General features: G+C 51.6%; 1 protein-coding gene across 4 annotated transcripts in view; it reads right to left on the bottom strand.

The window, feature by feature from the left end:
* Positions 1 to 17,132, bottom strand: part of LOC144115266 (uncharacterized) — a 339,847-nt gene that overhangs the window by 2,545 nt on the left and 320,170 nt on the right. For all 4 annotated transcript variants that reach the window (XM_077649571.1, XM_077649574.1, XM_077649573.1 and 1 more), the window contains one exon: positions 5,383 to 5,568. In XM_077649571.1, the coding sequence (XP_077505697.1) occupies positions 5,383 to 5,568 (186 nt within the window). The remainder of the gene's footprint in view (positions 1 to 5,382; positions 5,569 to 17,132) is intronic.

The following is a 17,132-nucleotide window of genomic DNA, read 5'->3' as shown; positions in this document are numbered from 1 at the left end:
TAAGGTGGGCGCGGGCAGCGCGGGAGTGATCCGAGTTGCGTGGTCGAAGTGGGCTCAAGTGTGAGCTCGGTGCGCGTTGCATTAGGTGCGCGAACCGCGGATGACTAGTGGGGGACTCCGGCACGAGGGACTCTGTGAGCGTGTGTAATAAATCATCCCTTGACACGCGGGGGCCCGTCCGACGGAACCAACATGGAGACCAATGCCGGAACGTCCGCATCTGATGAAAGCTCCGTCACAGCCACGGTCCCGACGACACTGGTGCAGCAACTCCTGGCCACTACGCTGCTCGAGCGGGAGCAACTGGCAGCGCAAGTGCGCGAGATTCTGCTCAAGACATCGATCGACACCAGCAGTACGAGAGCGGAGCAGGCCAATGAAGCTAGGCCTAGCGCGTCACGGGCTTTGACGATGAGGGAGGCACCTGGGCCGTTACTGAAATTCATCGGATATGAAGACAGTCAACCCACGCAAACATTCTTGGATCGATTCGTCGAGTACTGCGATTTGGGAGGCATCCCGAACGATCTTCGCCTTCAACTTATCCCTGCGGCGTTGGAAGGCTCTGCGAAACAGTGGTGGCGGTTCATCGGTGGCCACTCAGATTGGGCTTCCTTCGCCGAGGACTTCAAGGGCGAGTTCGCGGCCGTCGACTACAGGGAGAAATTGAAGGCAGAGCTGGCCGAGCGCACTCAGCACCCTGCCGAGAATCTAAAACAGTTCATACACGTCATAGCAGAGTACTATGACCGTATTGGAGAGCCTGTCACCGACCCGGAAAAAGTTGATCGGGTGAGGCGGCAAATGCATCCGACCTTTCAGGACCTGACGAGTAACATGGAATTCGCGAACCTGTGCGACATGGCAAAGGCAGCGGGCCTCCTTATGCAGCGTGCGTGGCACCGCCTGCGTTACGTGCCACCGCCACTGCGATGCACGCAGGCTGCGCCCGACCTCGCCTTTGTTGACGCCGGAGCTCCACATCGTCACTGCCCAGTCGCGGCGGCCTCAACCGATACTTCGTCACGACATGACTGGTCGCTTCGGCCTACGGCGGTGCTCACGTCCCGACACGAGGTCCGTCCTTCGGGCTCGACGCTGCGAGCTGAGGCCCCTTTGTGGGCCCCGCCAGATCCCCGTGCACAGTACCAGTCGCCGGCTTCAACGAACGAAAGCGGCCGCTCCACACCGGTCATCGCATGGCCCATGCCTCCACCTGACGCTGTTGTCTGCCACCGGTGCGGTGGTAGAGGTCATCGAGCGCGCGCATGCCCTACAGGCAAGTCACGAACCAGATCGCGCTGCTTCTGCTGTGATCAGGTCGGTCACCTCCAAGCAAACTGTCCGGGAAACGGCCGAGCGTAGCAGTTGTGCCGGCCGGTGGGAAAGAACCTCTGCTCGAGGTATCAATCGGCGACAGTGTATTTTACGCCCTCCTGGACACCGGCGCCAGCGTTAGCCTGATGAACGCGCGAGCCTTCGAGGCGGCGAAACGAAGTGGCGCCAGCACCAGAGAAGAAAGACGGACTCTCCGGCTTGCAGAGGGATGGTCGGAGACAACACTCTCTGTACGTTGCCGCATCCGATGGCAGGGTAGCAGCCGGAAACAGCGCTTCCTCTTGTTGGAGAAGCTTTGCCACGACATAGTTCTGGGACGAGACTTCCTTGCAACAGCGGGCTTTTCTGTACATATAGGCCTCGGTGGATGGCACTCGGGATGGATCCCCAGCCATTGGTGAGGTTCAGCAAGGCACCCTCTCGCCTGCACACAGCGGCTGCTGGCCATGCTCAAGACAGCTCCACACAAGTTGCACAGCAGCATCCTGTCATGGAAGACTGGGATGAGGACCTAGCTACCTCCTTGCAGCAGCTGTTTGCTCTGGAAGAGCATGGTCCACCCGAGGCCAACTGCAGCCAAGCGACGTCTGACAGCGGGGCCTCTCCAGACAGCGACCGACTGGAAGCCATCCTCAGTCAATATAAACATGTTTTCCAAAAATACCCCGGCTGCACATCTCTCATTACGCATAGAATAGATACAGGCGACCACTGTCCAGTCCGTTGCAAACTGCGCCCAGTAAACGCAAAAAAGCGGGAAGTAATGGACCAGTGTATACAAGAATTGCTGCAGCAAGACCTTATCGAACCATGCACCAGCTCATGGGCCAGTGCTCCAGTCCTGGTGCAGAAACAGAATGGTAGGTACCGCCTAGCAGTTGACTACACACCATTAAATGCCAGGACAAATGTACCAAGTTACCCAATGCCTCGTACCGACTGGGTCCTTGCACAGTTGGGTCGTGCCAAATGGTTCTCGAGTCTGGACCTTGCACAAGGTTTTTTCCAAGTGCTTGTAGCACCAGAGGACGTTCAAAAGACTGCGTTCATATGCCACAAGGGCATGTTTCAGTTTAAGAGGATGCCATTTGGAGTGGCTGGAGGGCCAGCAACGTTTCAGTCTTTAATGGACAAACTGCTAGAGGGAATAAAACATACCTACTGCATGGCTTTCTTGGATGATATCCTTATCTACTCCGACACATTGGCAGAACATCTGGACCACATTGCAGAGGTGTTGCGTAGGATTGACAGGGCCGGCCTCTCAGTCAACCCAGCAAAGGTTTCCTTCTGCAAACAGACTCTCAAGTTCCTTGGGCACATAATTACTCCTGGTGAGTGCAGACCGGACCCAGACAAGGTGCAAGCTGTCTCTCAGTTTCCCCCACCCCGTACTGTCAAACAACTCCAAATGTTCTTGGGCCTAGTTGGCTACTACAGGAATTTTATACCCTCATTCTCCGACACGGCAAAACCTCTAACACTGCTGTCGAGGAAAGGTACAGACTGGTTGTGGGGGGCTGCGCAGCGAGCAGCATTTGAGCTGCTGAAGACTACACTGGCAGGCGAGGTGGCTGTCACCCTACCGGATCTGAACCGACCATTCGTCATTGAGACGGATGCTAGTGGCACAGGCATTGCGGCGGTTCTACTTCAGGAGGTGGATGGCTTGCTTCGGCCAGTCTCGTTTATTAGCAGAACCCTAAGCGCAGCAGAGCAAAACTACACAGTGCAAGAATGGGAATGTTTGGCAGTCGTGTGGGCTGTGGAAAAATTCAGGCCATACATTGAGTTTACGTCTTTTGAGCTTCATTGTGATCACGCATCGCTGGCATGGATGCTCAACACTGAACACACGTCGGGTCGGGTGCAACGCTGGGTTTTGCGATTGCAAGGGCTGAGGTGCACGGTTAGGCATCGCCGAGGCCGAGCTAACATCCCAGCCGATGCTCTGAGCAGATTTCCAACTGGTCATCCAGAACCAATGCCTTCAAGCTTGGCAGAAGAATGGTTTCCGATAGAACTCGAGGAACCACAGCTCACCATTCGCTTCGCTGATGTTGCCTCGGCTGACCTTGTTGACACCTCACCCCTAACTGACTGTGCAAAACTGAAGCACAAGCAACAGAAAGAGCCGTTGCTGCAGCAGCTGCTGCAGTACCTTGAGGCGGCGATCCTACCAGACGACCCCAAGAGGGCAAAAATGGTCTCCGACTTGGCCAAGGAGAGCCATATAGCACCTGATGGGGTTCTGCTTTGGACATGCGGAGGCAAAGCGGTGCCGTGGCTCCCCCTCCGTCTACGGGAATTGGTGCTTAAACTGGAGCACGACCATCCACTCAGTGGACATGCCGGCTTCTTCAAAACCTTAAGGCGCATCGAGAGCCGCTTCACTTGGTTGGGGGTGCGCTCCGACACGTCTCGCTATGTACGAGGGTGTCAGCAGTGCCAGGTCTTCAAGCCCCGTCGCCAGAAGGCAAAGGGACTTATGGACAGCACTTGGGCGTCCTCACCCGTGCAGCACCTCAGTGTGGATCTGATAGGCCCATTGCCCAGAACTCCACGGCAACACAAGTATATTCTTGTAGTTCTGGACACATTCACTAAGTTTATCGAGCTTTTTCCCCTGCAAGCACCAACTTCAAAAGCCATCGTTGAAAGGATGGTGGAAGTTTTCTGCCGGCACGGTGCACCTCTTTCCATCTCCAGTGATAACGGTAAACCATTCGTCAGCAAGATATGGAAGGGAGTGCTGCAACATTGGGGAATACAAGAGCGGCACACAGTCCCCTACAGACCTGCTGGACAGCCTGTAGAACGTCACAATGCTACAGTCAAGAAGACCATTGTCAACTACTGCTCCTCCCACTGCAATTGGGACAAGCGACTCCCTGAGGTGGCCTTCGCAATGCGGACATCAGAGTGTGTGGTCACAGGGTTTACGCCCGCATTCTTGTGCTATGGTCGGGAACTTCGTACACCTTGGGCAGATAGGCAGCAGATTAGTGCTGAAATTTCTGCATCGGCACCCCATGCACTCGCTGCAGAGCTAAACCTTTACCTGCAGGATGCATTGGCCATGGCTAGGGAACACCAAGAATCAGCGAAGGCCGAACAGGCCAGGCATTACAACAAGCATCGTCAACCAACCACCTACAAAGTTGGCGACCTTGTGCTCCGCGACAAGCACACTCTAAGTAATGCAAGTACAGGCTTCACTGCTAAACTGGCCCCTCGCCGCTCTGGGCCCTACCTAATCACTGCCCGTGTGGGTCAGAACAACGTTGAACTCAAAGACCCTGCCTCAAGAAAGTATATGGGTGTGGCCAACGCAGACCAGCTGATGCCATACCATCCACCGTGGAGGCCTGCATGCACGAATTAAGGGGGGGAGGATGTAAGGGCCAGTGCAGGTGGCGCCATCAGGGGACACACAAGGACGGCTGACAACACTGGAGGGAGAGGGGATGCGTGGTTGGCTATGGCGGGAATGTGCGTGAGGTGTGCGCGGGCAGCGCGGGAGTGATCCGAGTGGTGTGGTCGAAGTGGGCTCAAGTGTGAGCTCGGTGCGAGTTGCATTAGGTGCGCGAACTGCAGATGACTATTGGGGGACTCCGGCACGCGGGACTCTGTGAGCGTGTGTAATAAATCATCCCTTGACAAACTTTAATATAATCACTGACAGGCTTGTCATTCCATGTTTTGGAAGATGCTGGATTAAATGTCGTAGTGAATTGAATCTGCATATCAGCGATTATATTACAGTTTTTCTAGTAGATCACGCGAACAAACCATCAACTTGACGTCACAGTCGTCGTTCAGTCAATGAAACCGAAACAGCACGAGAGAAGAAATTCAATCAAATTATTTAGCGCTTGTAGGAAAATACCACACGGTAATTCATGTATTCTAATGTCTAACACATCGTTTGACAGAAGAAAACGCGCAATAAAATTACACTAACTGCCCACTGAAAGAGAAGACACTTTCGCAAGGCAGGAAAGCTACCTAAGGTACAAGATGGTAGGTTCCCAGATTATTTACCTGGTTGAGATATGTGCAACGGCAGCAAGCGCAGTGTTGGTGGAAGGACAGAACAGCGAGCGTGTGCTGCTTGTGCCAAGATCAGGACAACCATGGCCTGGAGCAGGCTGCCAGGGAAGGGCCACCGCATCACTGTGATGCACATCAGCAGTGAGAAAGGCCCATCAACGGCTCCCGGTATGTTTCCTGCCGAAAAACAAAAAGGGTGAAGACTGCTATGAAGATACGGGTGGCAATCATTTTGAGATGTTTTCACTCATGTGCTCCAGAAGCAGCCAAAAGAAACATGCTAGCGAAACACAAGCAGTTGTGTCATTCACACCTGGACGAAGCAATGCCGACAACAGTTTTACACAAAGAAGCAGTTCAGCAGTAGCTGACAGAGAGAACACTAATGGAACGCTATGATGCCAACAATGTGGCTCCTATAAATCATGAATCTGCCCAAGCTGTGTGTTGTCAAATACCATGTAGGTGTCACTGTGGCGAGGGCTGGCAACGTCAAGCTCTGGCTCCCAACTTAGCTTTAACCTATGGAGTTTCTCTGGGTACAAGTTAATAATGATACCAAGAATGAGCGTAAAGATTTATGGCTTCCTTTGGTTGAAGCTCTGCTCAGAAACAAGCCACCAACGGTGACAGCAAAAAAGTGGAGGAATTGTGCACACCACGCCATGAATAATGATGAAAAATTCAGAGCAAACTCTGCCAGCGGCCCTCATATTCATTAACACATACGAGTTTCACAACACATTACTATGTAGCACATCGGCTCTGGGATGCATCACAACAGTAAACCAGCGCTGACATTTCTTACACTGCAAATTAAGACTTTACATCACCAAGTTATCAGGCTTCCAAACTTTGGAAGTGGTATGCCAGGTTTAACTTCCTGAAGCAACACATGGGCTATGAAGAACACCACAGTGAACGGCTCCGGATTAATTTAGACCGTATGGGGTTCTTCAACGTGCATTGACGTCGCACAGCACACCATTGTTTTTATGTTTTGCCACCGTCGAAATACTGCCACTGCAGCAGGATCGGGATCGAACCCGCGACCCTGAGATCAGCAGCCGAACGCCAAAGCCACTAAGGCATGCGGTGGGTGCTTCCAAATTTTCATCTAGCTGCTTTTTCTATGGACTGCTTTCCTGTCGCACTAAAGAATACAATACTTGCTTTAACTATTCGCTTATTAATTCTTTAGGGATGCTGTTTTGTCTTCACTGAGAACGAATAAACAACTGAGGCTCCTCAACCTTCACGCTGTAAGCAGGCAAAGGACACCTGCAGCTGCATTCCTTTAATACAAGCCCATGCATCAGTTTTTGTGGTTGTACGCAGGTTGGAGTGGAACGTCAATTCTTATAAATGTCCGACATGTGTATGACGACATCCATACAGACACAAGGCAGCAACGGCAAACTGCAATACGGGCACTGCCTTTGATAAAAACAACTTACTTGTGTGGTGCATTCTTTTCAGCCATCTCCTGCTTCTTGATACAGCTAACTCATTGTTAGAAGCATACAGAAGCAGTGAGCCACTCACAACTTGCCTCCGCGTCCCCCGGCTCTGCTTCTCGCATCGACCCTTTTTCCTTTCAAAGCGCGCTTACATCGAAAGGTGGGCGACCTGTCACATTTGCAAACAGCGCGCCTGTTTTGCACCGTGTGAGCCATGACGAAGCAAGTACGCATCGAAATGATCACTGAATGTGGGGGAAGACAGAAATACAAGAAAAGCATTTAACGCTTTAGCGCACAAATTCAATACGACAAAAATTTTTATTTTTCTCGTCGAGCAACCACGATCTACCGCTGACGCTGATACTGTAGAAGCTTGGGCAAGTTGGTGTGACATGGTTTTTTCAGCAGCACAGGAGACAAAGGACGTGACAAGTGCACAGACACGGCGCTGAACTTACAACTGGTTTATTGAGGTGATTTTCACTACTTAAATACAGTGGCAACCAATCTCAAATGAAAAGACAGATACACTAAACAGATTGACGAAAATGACAATTCCTGAACACAGGTATACAGTGGCACAAGACCAGCTGCGCACGTTTTTCTATTCTCATCAAGGAAACGTAGTTCTTTATCAGACAGAGCTATTGAGGCAACGCTTACGCATTCATCTTTGAATTTATAGATTTCATGAGCTTCAATGATTTCACGAGTGATTTTTGTTCTATTATCTGACAGCACTCGACACTGAGTGAAAACAGGATAACACGGCAGTTTTTTGTTCGTTTTTCTTTCCTCTGTGCAGTCTCTGCAATGAATGCCAAGGTGACGGGAAGCGGTGCCGCTCACGTTGTTGTTGTGTTCCCACAGCCGGTCGTTGAGGCAACGACCAGTTTGCCCCGTGTAGTGCTTGCCACATGTAAGCGGAAACCTGTACACAACATTGCTGCTACATGGTACAAAACCTTTTTGGTGTTTCTTATCGCAGCCAACCATCCTTTCATTGCTGCTGTTTACAATATGGCAGAGTTTGGAGAGCGTATCGGGCGCGGAAAAAACAACGTTTACATCGGCACGCGCTCCCACCCTTTTCAGATTATGTGAAATGCGGTGTAGATAAGGAATAACCACATACTTTCTTTTTTCTTCCTTGGGCCTTTCAGTGGAATCTCTGTGGCCTGAATTAATGATTTCTCTTAGCAGGCTCTCTGATATTGCAATCAGAAGGTCGGAAGGGTATCCTGCTGCTTGTAAGCGTACCACCTGATTTTGATAGCTGTCTTGCATCGCATGATGGCATGATTTTTCTAGGGCATTTCTTAAACACAACATTGCGATGCCGCGCTTTACAAGCTTAGAATGTGCAGAAGCGAAAGGCGTGAGGGGCTTCTGGCATCGTGGCTCGTAACGCCAGCACACATGGCTATTTTTGAGGAACATGGCAAGATCTAAAAAACGTAACTTTCCTTCAGAAGGCGTTTCATGCGTCAAAACAAGAGGGTCAAGACAGGTGTGAAAAATTGATAAAACTTTTGAGACCGAGGCCCCTGCGTCAGTAACTGCACATGTCATCAAAACTAAAAAATCATCTACAAACCTAAAAACACGAGCCACGCTTTTGACAAGTTGACTATCAAGGAGCTTGTCATGGTGCGCGAGATAAATGTCGCTCAGTATTGGAGCTATGCAAGAACCAATGCCGACGCCATTGCTCTGGAGGTAAACAGATTCATTCCAAATGGAAAATGTCGAGTTAAAGTAAAAAGTAAGGAGTTCCAAGAAGTTGCTATTGCTGATGCCTGCAGAATTCTGGAAAGCTACCACATCAAAGGAATCAATGCATTCTTAAACGCTTGCCAGCAGTTTCTTTTGCGGAAGGGAATAATATAAATCTTTTATATCGATAGAGACGCCGAAAAGCCTTTCGCTGGGTTTTGTTGCAAGAAAGCGATTACTTGGTTAGAACTCTTCACCTGAAAAGGGTCGTCAATGCTTAAGAGGTTCAGCTTGTCTTGCAAAAAATAACGCGACAGACTTTTGTCATGTGCCATCCTCGGTGACTATTGCTCGAAGTGGGCAGTCCAGCTTGTGAGTTTTGGCTGTGAAGAATATCTTTAAGCAGGACCCCTTGCTTTTCTCTATACACTTGGCTAAGGATTCCAAATTAATTTGTGCACACATTTTCCGTGCTCGGGCTTTCACTTTACTTAGAGCGACATCGCTTCTCTGCCGGAAAGTTGAACTGATAGAATTTTCTGCTTTCGATAAGTAGAGCGCTTTTGGCATCACAGCAAAACCTCCCTCTTTACCAGCCTCTAATAGGGTCAGCGAGTTGTTCTTTAAAAACGAAACAGTGAATTTGATTGGAATTCTACACCTGGTAGGTTTACACTTTGCCAAAATGTCCACTCCATCTGAAACACATCGGCCCACTTCAGGAGCCGCTGCTAGGCTGGAAACTTGTCTCACCATCGCAAGAAGTTCCGGTGCCGATCGCCTGGGTTCCACGGCGAACTTTGGTCCTCGTCTAAGGACGTCTTGTACTTGTTCCGGCAAGGACACTTCACCATAGGTGTGGACCGGACTGAAGCTTTCCTGGTGTGTCTTCTTAGTGATGGCTCGAAGCTGTGGCAGCGCGCAGTGCCATAAGAATTCCGTAGTCCTGTCTGCCGTCTGAGACCACCACCGCCATTCAAGTGCACCATGAGCTGAAGATGTGCCGCTGTGTGCTCTCAGGAAGAGCCATTCTCTGTAGAGGCAAAATCACTCGTGAAATCATTGAAGCTCATGAAATCCATAAATTCAAAGATGAATGCGTAAGCGTTGCCTCACTAGCTCTGTCTGATAAAGAACTACGTTTCCTTGATGAGAATAGAAAAACGTGCGCAGCTGGTCTTGTGCCACTGCAGACCTGCGCTCAGCAATTGTCATTTTCGTCAATCTGTTTTGTGTATCTGCCTTTTCATTTGAGATTGGTTGCCACTGTATTTAAGTAGTGAAAATCACCTCAATAAACCTGTTGTAAGTTCAGCGCCGTCTCTATGCACTTGTCACGTCCTTTGTCCCCTGCGCTGCTGAAAAAACCGCTGACGAGTGAAGGCACGGAGGGGACCCAAGGACACGTTCCTGGAAGATTTTTAAAGTTTTCGAGCAGCCTGCTGCGCAGAAGTACGACCCTTTACGTCACTGAAGACTTACATGAAAATATATTCGTGACTAATCAATACTCCACACTATGTAATATCAAAACACAAGCGCATCGCAAAAGCGCGCTGAAACGGACATGGAGAGCAGCAGACACGACCTGCTCACGCTTCGCGGCCTGGCCAAAAGGCGGCGCAGCCAATGCCATGAGCATGGCCTATAGTTATCATGCGTCTCTGTCAAAGTATGTGCTATGTAAAATGCGTTTGATCGTCCATCATAGATCCCAGCATGGCGACAATCTTCCTTGTTGAACACGTCTGCTGTACACCTAAGGCACTTGACTAAGAAGCAAACAAGTGGAGTTTTTTTTCTCGTAATTCAATGAGAAAAAATTTTTAATTGCTACAGCTCCGGCAAGATAGAGACTTGGGACATACTGTGAATGGAACATGTGCATTTGTCAGCAAAATGATTGGTGTCAGTGAATGAACAGCGTTTAATGGAAAGAAGGAGAGGCAAGAGTAAGCAGGTGGAAGTGGTCGACACCCAGCACAGAATGGCCAGGAAGTGGAGATTAGTGGTGTAGCACCCTGTATGACAACTTCCCAGAGCTGGCATTGAGGTCATGCATGCACAAATTTTCCCGTCACAATGTTAGATGCTAACTGCACGGCATATGCTTTAAAGGCGTCCAGACACAAAGTTTTACGGTGTCAGTTTGTTTGCCTTGAAAGAGGCCTACGGCTCTAGCAATCATGAAAATAAGCCCAAAACACTTGTGTACAGTGTGAATAATTAATTACAAACCATTTTGTACACAAAACCTTTGGTCTCAGTTAGCGCCAGCGCTCAAGTGAACAACCCCTGAGTTTAGCGACGTCACAATAATTAAAGCAAGTGCACGATGACATCAGTCGATGTGGGTGGAAATGGTTTGGTCTATGGGGGTTAAACGTCCCAAAGCGACTCAGTCTATCAGGGACGTTGTAGTGAAGGGCTTCGGAAATTTCCACCACCTGGGGTTCTTTAATGTGCACCGACGTCGCATGGTACACGTACCTCTAGAATTTAACCTCCATCGAAATTCGACCACCGCGACCGGGATCGAACTCGCGTCTTTCAGGTCAGCAGTCAAGCGCCATAACTACTGAGCCGCGGAGGCCGCCCAATGTGGGCGGAAATGGCAAGAGGCTCATCGGACAGCATTAAAACCAGCAATAACTTATGTTCCCCTCAAAGAATGTGCCAGACACTTGCGAGATGGCAACTTCTTACGCCCATGAAAGAAATCGTATGGTGACTAACCCTTCTCTCCTCTCCCACTACCGACCCATCCCACCTTCCTGCCCTGTGTGCAATGCACAAAAGGCAAACATGACTGATATCTTCGGGATCTGTCCGGCTTCCCCTCCACACAGCAGGCCGGAGCCACTCCAAACATGGGAGGACTGGGAGACCTCACTACGCTCCAAAGATCAGGCACGACAGAAGATCGTCGCCACCTGTGCGGAATGCGTCATGGACCTTTTAGCCATGAACGTTTGAGTGCGGTGTGGTCGTGCCGGAACCCAGGGGTCCTGGGAGGCCCGAATTCCTCTGCACAATAAAGTCTTTCTCTCTCTCACTCTCATGCCGTTCATTGCGTTTAAAATTTTGAGTCTGCGCCCCTTTAAGGACTATAGACACCAAATTTTTTCTTGCGTGTTTTCTTCTTTCAAACGATATCTTAGACATTCGTATACATGAAGCACCCTGTGGTATTTGTGTACGACCGCTAAATAGTTTATAATTGAATTTCTTCTTCACGCTGTTTCGGTTTCGTCGACCGAAGGACGACTGTGACGTCAAGTTGATGTTTTGGCCACGTGATCAACTGGAAAAACTTGTAAGGGCCAGGGCGGGTGGCACCATCAGGGGACACGCGGGGACGGCTGGCAACACTGGAGGGAGAGGGGATGCGTGGTTGGCTATGGTGGGAATGTGCGTGAGGTGCGCGCGGGCAGCGCGGGAGTGATCCGAGTGGCGTGGTCGAAGTGGGCTCAAGTGTGAGCTCGGTGCGCGTTGCATTAGGTGAGCGAACTGCGGATGACTGTTGGGGGACTCCGGCACGAGGGACTCTGTGAGCGTGTGTAATAAATCATCCCTTGACACGCGGGGGCCCGTCCGACGGAACCAACATGGAGACCAATGCCGGAACGTCCGCATCTGATGAAAGCTCCGTCACAGCCACGGTCCCGACGACCCTGGTGCAGCAACTCCTGGCCACTACGCTGCTCGAGCGGGAGCAACTGGCAGCGCAGGTGCGCGAGATTCTGCTCACGACATCGATCGACACCAGCAGTACGACAGCGGAGCAGGCCAATGAAGCTAGGCCTAGCGCGTCGCGGGCTTTGACGATGAGGGAGACACCTGGGCCGTTACCGAAATTCATCGGATATGAAGGCAGTCAACCCACGCAAACATTCTTGGATCGATTCGTCGTGTACTGCGATTTGGGAGGCATCCCGAACGATCGTCGCCTTCAACTTATCCCTGCGGCGTTGGAAGGTTCTGCGAAACAGTGGTGGCGGTTCATCGGTGGCCACTCAGATTGGGCTTCCTTCGCCGAGGACTTCAGGGGCGAGTTCGCGGCCGTCGACTACAGGGAGAAATTGAAGGCAGAGCTGGCCGAGCGCACTCAGCACCCTGCCGAGAATCTAAAACAGTTCATACACGTCATAGCAGAGTACTATGACCGTATTGGAGAGCCTGTCACCGAGACGGAAAAAGTTGATCGGGTGAGGCGGCAAATGCATCCGACCTTTCAGGACCTGACAAATAACATGAAATTCGCGAACCTGCGCACCATGGCAAAGGCAGCAGGCCTCCTTATGCAGCGTGCGTGGCACCGCCTGCGTTACGTGCCACCGCCACTGCGAACCACGCAGGCCGCGCCCGACCTCGCCTTTGTTGACGCCGGAGCTCCACATCGTCACTGCCCAGTCGCGGCGGCCTCAACCGATACTTCGTCACGACATGACTGGTCGCTTCGGCCTACGGCGGTGCTCACGTCCCGACACGAGGTCCGTCCTTCGGGCTCGACGCTGCGAGCTGAGGCCCCTTTGTGGGCTACGCCAGATCCCCGTGCACAGTACCAGTCGCCGGCTTCAACGAATGAAAGCGGCCGCTCCGCACCGGTCATCGCATGGCCCATGCCTCCACCTGACGCTGTTGTCTGCCACCTGTGCGGTGGTAGAGGTCATCGAGCGCGCGCATGCCCTACAGGCAAGTCACGAAGCAGACCGCGCTGCTTCCGCTGTGATCAGGTCAGTCACCTCCAAGCAAACTGTCCGGGAAGCGGCCGAGCGTAGCAGTTGTGCCGGCCGGTGGGAAACAACCTCTGCTCGAGGTATCAATCGGCGACAGTGTATTTTACGCCCTCCTGGACACCGGCGCCAGCGTTAGCCTGATGAACGCGCGAGCCTTCGAGGCGGCGAAACGAAGTGGCGCCAGCACCAGAGAAGAAAGACGGACTCTCCGGCTTGCAGAGGGATGGTCGGAGACAACACTCTCTGTACGTTGCCGCATCCGTGGCAGGGTAGCAGCTGGAAACAGCGCTTCCTCTTGTTGGAGAAGCTTTGCCACGACATAGTTCTGGGACGAGACTTCCTTGCAACAGCGGGCTTTTCTGTACATATAGGCCTCGGTGGATGGACACTCGGGATGGATCCCCAGCCATTGGTGAGGTTCAGCAAGGCACCCTCTCGCCTGCACACAGCGGCTGCTGGCCATGCTCAAGACAGCTCCACACAAGTTGCACAGCAGCATCCTGTCATGGAAGACTGGGATGAGGACCTAGCTACCTCCTTGCAGCAGCTGTTTGCTCTGGAAGAGCATGGTCCACCTGAGGCCAACTGCAGCCAAGCGACGTCTGACCGCAGGGCCTCTCCAGACAGCGATCGACTTGAAGCCATCCTCAGTCAATATAAACATGTTTTCCAAAAATACCCCGGCTGCACATCTCTCATTACGCATAGAATAGATACAGGCGACCACTGTCCAGTCCGTTGCAAACTGCGCCCAGTAAACGCAAAAAAGCGGGAAGTAATGGACCAGTGTATAGAAGAATTGCTGCAGCAAGACCTTATCGAACCATGCACCAGCTCATGGGCCAGTGCTCCAGTCCTGGTGCAGAAACAGAATGGTAGGTACTGCCTACCAGTTGGCTACACACCATTAAATGCCAGGACAAATGTACCAAGGTACCCAATGCCTCGTACCGACTGGGTCCTTGCACAGTTGGGTCGTGCCAAATGGTTCTCGAGTCTGGACCTTGCACAAGGTTTTTTTCCAAGTGCCTGTAGCACCGGAGGACGTTCAAAAGACTGCGTTCATATGCCACAAGGGCATGTTTCAGTTTAAGAGGATGCCATTTGGAGTGGCTGGAGGGCCAGCAACGTTTCAGTCTTTAATGGACACACTGCTAGAGGGAATAAAACATACCTACTGCATGGCTTTCTTGGATGATATCCTTATCTACTCCGACACATTGGCAGAACATCTGGACCACATTGCAGAGGTGTAGCGTAGGATTGACAGGGCCGGCCTCTCAGTCAACCCAGCAAAGGTTTCCTTCTGCAAACAGACTCTCAAGTTCCTTGGGCACATAATTACTCCTGGTGAGTGCAGACCGGACCCAGACAAGGTGCAAGCTGTCTCTCAGTTTCCCCCACCCCGTACTGTCAAACAACTCCAAATGTTCTTGGGCCTAGTTGGCTACTACAGGAATTTTATACCCTCATTCTCCGACAAGGCAAAACCTCTAACACTGCTGTCGAGGAAAGGTACAGACTGGTTGTGGGGGGCTGCGCAGCGAGCAGCATTTGAGCTGCTGAAGACTACACTGCCAGGCGAGGTGGCTGTCACCCTACCGGATCTGAACCGACCATTCGTCATTGAGACGGATGCTAGTGGCACAGGCATTGTGGCGGTTCTACTTCAGGAGGTGGATGGCTTGCTTCGGCCAGTCTCGTTTATTAGCAGAACCCTAACAGCAGCAGAGCAAAACTACACAGTGCAAGAATGGGAATGTTTGGCAGTCGTGTGGGCTGTGGAAAAATTCAGGCCATACATTGAGTTTACGTCTTTTGAGCTTCATTGTGATCACGCATCGCTGGCATGGATGCTCAACACTGAACACACGTCGGGTCGGGTGCAACGCTGGGTTTTGCGATTCCAAGGGCTGAGGTGCATGGTTAGGCATCGCCGAGGCCGAGCTAACATCCCAGCCGATGCTCTAAGCAGATTTCCAACTGGTCATCCAGAACCAATGCCTTCAAGCTTGGCAGAAGAATGGTTTCCGATAGAACTCGAGGAACCACAGCTCACCATTCACTTCGCTGATGTTGCCTCGGCTGAAGTTGTTGACACCTCACCCCTAATCGACTGTGCAAAACTGAAGCACGAGCAACAGAAAGAGCCGTTGCTGCAGCAGCTGCTGCAGTACCTTGAGGCGGCGATCCTACCAGACGACCCCAAGAGGGCAAAAATGGTCTCCGACTTGCCCAAGGAGAGCCATATAGCACCTGATGGGGTTCTGCTTTGGACATGCGGAGGCAAAGCGGTGCCGTGGCTCCCCCTCCGTCTACGGGAATTGGTGCTTAAACTGGAGCACGACCATCCACTCAGTGGACATGCCGGCTTCTTCAAAACCTTAAGGCGCATCGAGAGCCGCTTCACTTGGTTGGGGGTGCGCTCCGACACGTCTCGCTATGTACGAGGGTGTCAGCAGTGCCAGGTCTTCAAGCCCCGTCGCCAGAAGGCAAAGGGACTTATGGACAGCACTTGGGCGTCCTCACCCGTGCAGCACCTCAGTGTGGATCTGATAGGCCCATTGCCCAGAACTCCACGGACAACACAAGTATATTCTTGTAGTTCTGGACACATTCACTAAGTTTATCGAGCTTTTTCCCCTGCAAGCACCAACTTCAAAAGCCATCGTTGAAAGGATGGTGGAAGTTTTCTGCCGGCACGGTGCACCTCTTTCCATCTCCAGTGATAACGGTAAACCATTCGTCAGCAAGATATGGAAGGGAGTGCTGCAACATTGGGGAATACAAGAGCGGCACACAGTCCCCTACAGACCTGCTGGACAGCCTGTAGAACGTCACAATGCTACAGACAAGAAGACCATTGTCAACTACTGCTCCTCCCACTGCAATTGGGACAAGCGACTCCCTGAGGTGGCCTTCGCAATGCGGACATCAGAGTGTGTGGTCACAGGGTTTACGCCCGCATTCTTGTGCTATGGTCGGGAACTTCGTACACCTTGGGCAGATAGGCAGCAGATTAGTGCTGAAATTTCTGCATCGGCACCCCATGCACTCGCTGCAGAGCTAAACCTTTACCTGCAGGATGCATTGGCAATGGCCAGGGAACACCAAGAATCAGCGAAGGCCGAACAGGCCAGGCATTACAACAAGCATCGTCAACCAACCACCTACAAAGATGGCGACCTTGTGCTCCGCGAAAAGCACACTCTAAGTGATGCAAGTACAGGCTTCACTGCTAAACTGGCCCCTCGCCGCTCTGGGCCCTACCTAATCACTGCCTGTGTGGGTCAGAACAACTTTAAACTCAAAGACCCTGCCTCAAGAAAGTATATGGGTGTGGCCAACTCAGACCAGCTGATGCCATACCATCCACCGTGGAGGCCTGCTTGCACGAATTAAGGGGGGGAGGATGTAAGGGCCAGTGCGGGTGGCGCCATCAGGGGACACACAGGGACGGCTGACAACACTGGAGGGAGAGGGGATGCGTGGCTGGCTATGGCGGGAATGTGCGTGAGGTGTGCGCGGGCAGCGCGGGAGTGATCCGAGTGGTGTGGTCGAAGTGGGCTCAAGTGTGAGCTCGGTGCGCGTTGCATTAGGTGCGCGAACTGCGGATGACTATTGGGTGACTCCGGCACGCATGACTCTGTGAGCGTGTGTAATAAATCATCCCTTGACAAACTTTAATATAATCACTGACAGGCTTGTCATTCCATGTTTTGGAAGATGCTGGATTAAATGTCGTAGTGAATTGAATCTACATATCAGCGATTATATTACAGTTTTTCTAGTAGATCACGCGAACAAAACATCAACTTGACGT

Source organism: Amblyomma americanum, chromosome 1 (assembly GCF_052857255.1).
Source record: "Amblyomma americanum isolate KBUSLIRL-KWMA chromosome 1, ASM5285725v1, whole genome shotgun sequence".
Classification (NCBI taxonomy): domain Eukaryota; kingdom Metazoa; phylum Arthropoda; class Arachnida; order Ixodida; family Ixodidae; genus Amblyomma; species Amblyomma americanum.
The sequence above is the reverse complement of the archived record's forward strand: the minus strand, read 5'-3'. Positions and strand labels throughout refer to the sequence as shown.